The sequence below is a fragment of the Gekko japonicus genome, unplaced genomic scaffold, assembly GCF_001447785.1.
Source record: "Gekko japonicus isolate JY-2015 unplaced genomic scaffold, Gekko_japonicus_V1.1 scaffold2523, whole genome shotgun sequence".
NCBI classification, from domain to species: Eukaryota; Metazoa; Chordata; class Lepidosauria; order Squamata; family Gekkonidae; genus Gekko; species Gekko japonicus.
The window spans coordinates 1-9000 of record NW_015176051.1 but is presented as its reverse complement, the minus strand read 5'-3'; the positions used below and the strand labels follow the sequence as shown (position 1 = coordinate 9000).

Sequence of the window (9000 nt, the reverse complement as noted above, 5' to 3'; positions counted from 1 at the left end):
GCATTCCTGGAGGGGGGGGGGACATCATGCGACATCCCCGACATGATGACATCACAGGGAAGTGACCTCATCATGTTGGAGATGTCACGTGGCGATGCTCTGGTTTGAGGGCAAAACTCTATGATTAAATCACTCTCAAACCACAGAGTTTTTCCCAAAAGCCAGACTGTCACTGCACCATGTCCCCAACGTGATGGCTTCACTTCCATGTGAAGTCATCGCATTGGGGACATTCCGTGCAGCGTGGCTGTTTGAGGGCAGGGTTTTCCCACCGGTCAGCTGGCCAGTGGCAGGTAGGAGTGCTGGAAAGCGGAGGATCCATCGTCTGGACCTGGGGACTGGGAACCCTAACTCTCAAATCTCCAGGTATTTCCAAAACCAGAGATGGCAATGCTAGTTGTATATGCATTGACTGCAGCATGAGAATTACTCAGTAATCAAGTATACACTGTCTATGGATTACATGTGTGCTCACTGTAAGTTTTGAACAAGGCTACTAACTCCCAGTGTATAGGAAACCAGATAGCCTATGGTAGCAGGTATCTGGAATACCCCATCTCAACTGAAAGGTTTTCAAAACGTAGTCTGTTACTCATAGTACTGGTATCACAGTGCAATCTTAAGCAGTGTTACACCCCTCAAAGAATACAGAGGTCAGCAGGTTGAGAAGGGTATAACTCTCCTCAGGGTTGCACTGTTGACCTCTTAACCCCCAAGTAGTTTGGGCCCTGGGCATCTGGAGCACCTGTTCCCCTCTGAACCAACCCGCATGCTCAAGTCAGTAGTAGAAGTGCTGCTCTGTGGCCCACTGACATTTGAGGCGTGGTTGGTTTCTTTGCAGTTTGGTGCCTGGCCTCTGGAACTCCCCAACACAGGAGATTTGTTTAGTTCCCTCTTTGCTTATATTCAGATGACAGGTCAAGATGCTATTATTCCAGCACAGTCTAGTCTTGGGTTGAATGGTAACTGTATTTTGAATCTGGATCCTTCTGTTTTAATCCACTCTCAAACAAACATATTATGAGCAAGATATGTAGTCTGGAGATCAGTTATAAATCCGGGAGATCTCCAGCCCCCACCTGGAGCTTGGCAACCCTACGTACAGCTGTGTGCCCTCCCACACACATTTATCTAGGTACTGGCTCCTGGTTTCATTCATAAATCGAAGGTGCATTGGCGCTTTCTTACGAACAGAGATAATCGTATACAAGCCAAATGCACATGCTTTCACTGTATCTCAGTTTGGAATCAGCACAATAATCACACATTTTCTCAGTGGACATTTGGAAACAAACATCACTTTTTTTCTGAGAGCTGTTTCCAAGCTCATAAATTTATCATATTGCCGTATCAATTTCAACAGTTTCATAATGGTGTCTGTTTTTTGTTAAACTGGAACATCACTGACAGCCCAGACAGAGCCACACAAAAAACTTCAGTGGGGATTCTGAAGGCTCTGGATAACCTTGAAGAAATCCCTGTGTCTTAGAAGAAAAGGGGCTGTACAGTCTCTGACTTTGTCTAATGAAGCACAGAGAGGTTTCTGCACCTCCACAAGCAGCTGTCTGTTAGGCAAAGGCTACTAATATACTGTTTGCAAAATGTTTAGGTTTTGGTGATGTTTGCACACACATTCAGCAACAGCCCATCTTTAGGGTCTTTTCCCCATGGACATTCCTCCTATTTGGTTGCCTTTTCACTCATTAATAGCTGATGGTTACAAATTCAAAATGAAACTCTCTGCCATGTTTCATTTTGCTTTGTTGTATTTTATTTGGGTCTTTATAGCACACTTTTGACTGCCCAGCTTGGACTCCAAGTTGCCATTGTCAAAAACAACAAACAGATAACTGTGGATTCTACAAATATGTAAGGCCAGGTTACACAACCACCAGTCTACTTGCCCTCAACAGACTACTCTGTAGGTGGAGGGAGGAAGCAAAATGAGGGGTAGTGGATCTGCCCATGATGGCAGCAGCCTCTCTCCTGGCAGACAGGCAAAAGAAAAATAGTCTATTGCATCATTTCCATCTCCCCAGCATGGCTTTTTGGGCACTGCTCCACAGGTTATATTATATCCACAGTACCAAGATTAGCTAGTTATATGGAGGCACTTGGTATAGTGGTTAAGAGCGGAACTTCCCCACTGGAAAACAGCTGGGTGACCTTGGGCATGTCACAGCTCTCTCAGCCTAAAAATAAGCTCACCACCTAGTGGTTCCAAAAAAAGAGCTACAGCTTCAGGCAGCCAATCAAGCCTTTGGAATCTCCTGGCTATTCCACACGCAGCTAAAGATGGCGAACCGAGGTGGGCGTGGTGCCCTAAATAGCCATCAGGCGCCCCTGCCCCCCGAGTCCCCTCCAAGAGAGCTCATAGGGTCAGTGCCGCATCAGGCAGGCTCCAGCTTCTCAGACTTGCCTCCTCTGCCTGGCAAAGGAGGGGAGGGGGATCCATGACTGCTCCCTACTCTCACCCTTCCCTGCAGCTCCACAAACAGGACCCGAGTGGGTCCAGGTCCTGGCTTCAGGCAGCCAATCAAGCCTTCAGGATCTCCTGGCTATTCCACACACAATGCCATACGATAATTAATTTTTTTTAATTTAGCTAGTTATAATTATAACTTAAAGTGTTATAGGTATGGTCTAGCCTGTGTTACGCACCACTTTTAAGTCCTATGATTTTAATGGAAAAGTTAACCATGTGCTTAAATCTGTCCCAAATCAAGGTGTTCCCTTTTGCCTGGGCTGTGCCCTAAATGTGTATTTGTTTTAAAAATGTGTCCCAAAGTACTGTGACATGGACACGGAATGCTCAAGACAGGAGAATCATCAATGAAATATACGGGGGCCATGGGTCTGGGAACTTGCACAAGGCAGGACTGTGGAAGCACCCGTAGCTGACGCATGCGGGATCAAAGGGTCTTCAGTGTGGGGTTGTGTTTGATGTTAAATTAATCGCATCGTGAGTCTGGAGCCCAGTCCGGAATTTAAGATTTCCTTCTTTGCCCATGATTTGATTGCTTTAAAGGAAAGCCGGACGTGTGGTGCTCCTGAGTACAATCATACCCATTACTAGGACTGATTCAGATGTTCTCCCAATTTCTTTTTTGAACCTTGAAAAGAAAGAGGGGAAGAAAGAGAAACCCAAGCCTTTTAATCCCCCCACCCTTTAAAAGTTTGTTTGAAATTATTTTGGACCTATTGTTTTCCAGTTCAGTGTCTTTTTTTGGACACATTTCTTTATACATTTCTTTATCACATTTCCCTTCAGTGATCCTAGCCAGTCAGGAATCATAGATGTGTAAGGTAAAGTAAAGGTAAAGGTTCCCTTGCTCGAAAGCCAGTCGAGTCCGACTCTAGGGTTGCAGTGCTCATCTCCATTTCAAAGCCGAAGAGCCAGCGCTGTCCGAAGACGTTTCCGTGGTCATGTGGCCGGCATGACTAAACACCAAGATGCACGGAATGCTATTACCTTCCCACTGAAGTGGTACCTATTTATCTACTTGCAATTTCTTGCTTTCGAACTGCTAGGTTGGCAGGAGCTGGAACTAGAGACGGGAGCTCCCTCCGTCATGCGGTACACTCGGGTCTTGAACTGCTGAACTACCCGCCTTCCACAGCCTAAAGTTCAGCGTCTTAACCACTTGAGCCACCGCAGCTCAAGTAAGTTCAAGTAGAGTTACGGCCCTCTAAATCCTTTGAAGTCAATGTGCTTAGAAGGGTACAGTTCTGTTTAGGATGGCACTGATAAACTTCTAAATGTTATTGAAGTTACATTGCAGATTCATTAGTGAAACAAAATAGGTTCTTTAATTCAACACCAAATTGGATTTGGGAATACGGGGAACATGACAAAGCCTGGGAAAAGCTGGATTTCCCCCATTATGCCCACTCATTGTTCCCATGAGCCATGACTTTAAGGCTTGCTTTTTAATTAAGTTGCTTTACTAAACTAAACTAAAACCAATCAACCCACTTCTGTAAGGATTTTCCTCAATTAGAAATTCCTACACGTGTGTCAGTGAGAAGGTCAAGAATTGTCTATCTGAGAATTTTTTGAAGAATGGACGGATTTTAAAGAGTATATAGAAAAACACTGGGATGTAAAGAATAATTTACTCTGCTTTGATAGTTATTAAGAACAGAAAATACAAAATGACCTAACTGAATAGATAAGTAAAAGGTTACCTAAGAATTAGATTATAAGTATAAGTTAATAGAAGTTAATTGATTAAGTAATAAGGGGAATAAGATGGAAAATAAGAATTAATATTATGGAGGGGGTGGGAGCATTGCGGGAAGCCTGGGAATGGGAGGGAGGGGAAAAAGAAAAGGGAATTTGACAAATGTGAAGTTATAATTTTGGACATGTTGCAATATCCTGAAAATAAAATGTTTTAAACGGAAGAATTGTCTATCTGTCTAGTACATTTTTCTCATGCCTCCCTCCAGGAAGCTTAGGGTGATGCGCATTGATCTCCTTTTCCCATCGCATCCTCGTAACAACCCTGTGATGTAGGTTTGAAAAGTGAGAGGGAACTGGTGCGACCAGCCCATTGTCATCATCAGCAGTCTTCAGAGCAGCATAGATCTGGAGGGACCAAGGCTCAAATCCTATTCAGTTCTCCAACCACTATATCATTGTTATGATGGCATTAGCGTAGATTATCCTTTAAACTTCTTCTTTTATTGGACTTGCGGGCAAAGCTGCTTTTTATAGCCATCCAGGAAGTTATGAATACAAAGTGCAGAAGTAAAGCATCAGTCCCTCTTAGAAAAGGGGGGGAAGCCTCAGTGGATTCACCAGCTATACACGTAAGATATTTTACTATCCACTCACTTAATTAAAAGCTCTTCCCCCCCCCACCCCATCTTTTATAATTTCAGATGGATGACTCAAGACTGTTTCAGGTTATCAATATTCACCAGGAGAGAGATTATATACCAGCTTTACAAAGATTCCAGCTGTGCATACTTTGCTATGGTAAGAGCATGTGAAAAAAGAACATGAGAACCGGCCCGCCCCCTGTCATGGCTTCTCTTTCTTTACATTGTGGTGTTAAAATAATTTTATGTCCTTCTGCAGACAAATGCAGGCCGGATGCATCTTGCCTACGTGACCAAACCCCCTTGACTCCAGCTTATGTAGATGCTGCTTTTGTTTTGGAAAGTTCAAGGAAAGTAAGCCCTCTTGAATTTGTGAAGCTGAAAGATTTCCTAAGCCAGTCCCTTGACAACTTTGATGTTTCTGCTCAGCCAGGAAGCACTTTGATAGGCGACAGGGTGGCTGTGTTGAGCCATGCTCCACCAGATTTCAGGCCTCAAACACAAAAGAGCCCAGTTAAGACCGAGTTTGACTTGGTGACCTATGATAGTAAGGAGCGGATGAAGAGGCATATCCAAGAGTCTGTCTGGCAGCTGAATGGAACAACTGCTCTTGGCCACGCCATACAGTGGACCATCACCAATGTCTTCACAGAAGCACCCAACCAGAGGAAACACAAAGCTATCTTTGTAATATCTGTTGGGGAAACAAGTCAATGGGACAAGGAAGTGTTGAAAGATGTAGCCCTGAGAGCCAAGTGCCACGGCTATGCTCTGTTTGTGCTCTCATTGGGGCATGAATACGACCATGTAGAACTTGGTGAACTGGCAAGCAGGCCCATGGAGTATCATCTCATACAGCTTGGGAGATGCCACAAGGCTGAACTTGGATATGCAGTGAAGTTTCTGAAGCCATTTCTACATCTTCTCCGGAGTAAGTTATACCAAAGCTAAGTTTGTCCTGTTTTGTAGAGAGCTTGGAAGATACTCAGGGATGCTTTTTCAACCTTTGCAGTAAGAGTCAGCATGGCGTAGTGGTTAAAGAGTGGGGGACTCTAATCTGGAGAACCAGGTTTGATTCCGCACTCTTCCACATGAAGCCAGCTGGGTGACTTTGGGTTAGCCACAGCTCTATCAGGCCCCCAAATAAGTCTAGCTTGCCACCTAGTACTGCAAAAATGAGCTAGTACTTCAGGCAGCCAGACAATCTTCAGGTCTCCTGACTATACCACACACAACGCCAAATGATAATAATAATTATTATTATTACTTTTTGCATATCTGATGTATATAATATAGGAAAAAATAAGAGGATGATGCAATTAAACAACAAGAGGATGATGCAGCTATTTGTTTTACTCTTTTGTGAGGCACGTGGAAAATCTGGAGGGGGGAGCCTATGTTAATTTCTACAAAGAAAAATGATGTCTTCATCATAATACATTTATATGTAATTGAATACTGGGGGAAACATAAGCTGACATTAAACTGCAGCTGGTTTTTAGATTTTTGGTCTATGTTGAACAGGCATTAGTGCAGATTGTTTTGAAATGCATGATTGATTGAAACATGATTTTCAGGCCAAACAGGACTTGCAGAGTTCATGACACCTATGGGTGTGGGAGTGGCCTCAATACAAGTATGAAAGGAATACAGAAAGGATAAAATCAGAAATGAACTTGATTAAAGGGAATAATGTGTTCTCATGGTGAGAAAATTAGCCAGTCTAATCAATCAAACTATGCCCAGGCATCTATTACCTAGCCATTAATATGGCAAGCATCTCCACTTAGGTAAGGTGGGAGAGCAGGTGAAATGAAAGAGAGGGTGATAGCTGCTGCTCTTGAGGTCTAATGGGATCTAAGTAGCAAGTAATCCAGAGGGGAAGGAGCCAAACCATGGAACTCCACAGCTTACAAAACACAGGTTGTTTAGAAGCATGCAAAAAGTGCCCATTGGGGAAAGGTTAGGTTCCCATTTGGAGGGCAAAAGAGGTGGCAGCTTGGGGACCAAAAAGACCAGTGGAGGAGTCCAGCTACACGTCCCGGAAGAAGTGCTCCAAAATAAGATAAAACCGGGATAATTCAAGAAAGGGATCCTTGATCATTTCTCATAATTGCCATTTCTCGGTGAGGTTTTTTCCTTTTCCAGGATCTTCTAGAGGCTGCCTGTTATCTCCCAGATAGGCCAATAAATCAGTTGTGGTCCTTCTTCAATCTCTGCCATTTGGTCTGTGATGCTCAGAAGCTTGTTTACTTGCTATGATGGGGGGGGGGGAACCCTCATAAATTAAAATCTCAGGCCCCAAGATAGGGATCAGAACAAAATGGGGACAGGGTAGCAACAGTACCCCTCCACTGGGTTTCTGTCTGCCATCCATGTATTTTCTGTTTTGACAGATGAAATCAACAGCTACCCACCAGCACAGCTCAAGAGAAGATGTTCAAACATCAGAACCCAGGAGCCGATATATGTTCCACTACACTCCAGATACAGGTAAATTCATTCCTTTCTAGAAGTTCTCTTACTGTGAGCTGTTGCTGCAGCTGAACAAACATGTGAATAAAAAACTCCAGCCTATACCTATATGAGCTAAAGCTGGAGAGTGGCCTTGTGCATAGGAGATCCAGAGTTGGGCTAGGGAGAAGGCTCAGAGCTAGAGCATCCAGTGTGCATAGAAAAGGCCCCAGGTTCAGTCCCCAGCGTCTCCAGTTGAAAGGACCAGGTGATGTGAAAGAGCTCTGCCTGAGCCCCTGGAGAGCCGCTGCCAGTCTGAGTGGAAAATGCTGACCTTGGTAGACCCCAAGTCCCATTGGGTGTGTGAAACTGCTTTACTGCATTAGTGCCCCAGGTTAGAGGCATAACATGGTAATTTCTACATCATTTATCTGTATTAAACCGCTCTATATTTTTTATTCTATTTAAACATATATTACTGGTTAGCATTTATGCTGAGCTTTTCCTTATGTTTATAATTCTTCATCTACGTCTTTTTAGTAATTTGCAAAATAAGGGAACATAGGAAAGATGGTTTGTGAGGCTTGGGTGCAGAGTCAGTCCTGGGCAAAGGCAGAAATTGTAATGGAAGTAGCTGGTGTAAACATGAGAATAGATCTTGGGAATCTGACCCTTAATCTCACAAAGTAAATCTAGCCAAATTATTGCCTCTTGAACTTCTGTCTATAATACAGAAGTGATGATACTGGCATAGTTTAAAAATGTCTTTCCTTGCAGCTGCTGTGTGACTGTGGAAGTCATAAAAAATGTAACCTAATTATTCTGCTCTTAGACTGGAGTCTTCCTAGCTGACCTGAAAATGATATTTGCTGGGTCTGTGGATGCCCCCCCCAAAAAAATCACGAACTCAGGTGCTAGGGTTGGTCGGTAGCTTAAATTTTGGTATGGCGGTGTAAAGTCTAGCCTTGCCACAGGCGTTTTCCTTCCACTGAAGTCTGTGCACTATATGAATGAAGCCTAGCTATGAATAAAATATTTGATGGTCAGATGGCCATTTTACTTCATGGCAAGTATGTATGAATCCACTGCGTTGCACTGAAATGTCTGCAAACACACTAACCCAGACTGTATTTTGTTATCATATCCCTAGCATTGCAATGGATAAGAGTGTGTCAAAGAGAGCTCTAGAGATTGAACCTGCAGTTTTGGAGCATTTGCCTGGAGATTCAGTATCCCCTGAACATTTCATCAGCAACCCATAGAAGTTCATTGTAAGAAAGATTTCTGTGACAATATTGTGCAAAAATACATGTAAGAGCAAACAATCCAGTCCTTTACCGTTACCTTCCCCCTCCTTTTAATCCTTCTCCATGATCAGAGAGCTGTGCGCACTGAGCATGGAACTGGATCATGCCCTAAAGTTAGATGAGTAATAATGAGATTCAGAATCTCACAAGTAGGGTTGCCAGCCTCCAGGTGGGGTCTGGAGAGCTCCCGTTTTTGCAACTGATCTCCAGCTGACAGAGATCAGCTCCCCTGGAGAAGATGGCAGCTTTGAATGGTGGACAATATGGCACTGTACCATGCCGAAGCCCCTCCCCTCCCTAAGCCCCACCCTCTCCCAGATCCACCCCCAAAGTCTCCAGGTATTTTCCAACTCAGACCTGGCAACCCTACTCACAAGACAGGCCATAAATCTCATCAGGGCTTTTTTTGTAG

General features: G+C 43.8%; 1 protein-coding gene across 1 annotated transcript in view; it reads left to right on the top strand.

Annotated features, from left to right (window-relative positions):
• Positions 1–8543, top strand: part of LOC107123435 (collagen alpha-6(VI) chain-like) — a 78324-nt gene extending 69781 nt beyond the window's left edge. Inside the window, 4 exon segments of the mRNA XM_015426681.1 lie at positions 4888–4984; positions 5087–5758; positions 7224–7320; positions 8432–8543. Coding sequence (XP_015282167.1) covers positions 4888–4984; positions 5087–5758; positions 7224–7320; positions 8432–8543 — 978 coding nt within the window.
• The last annotated feature ends 457 nt before the right edge of the window (positions 8544–9000 follow it).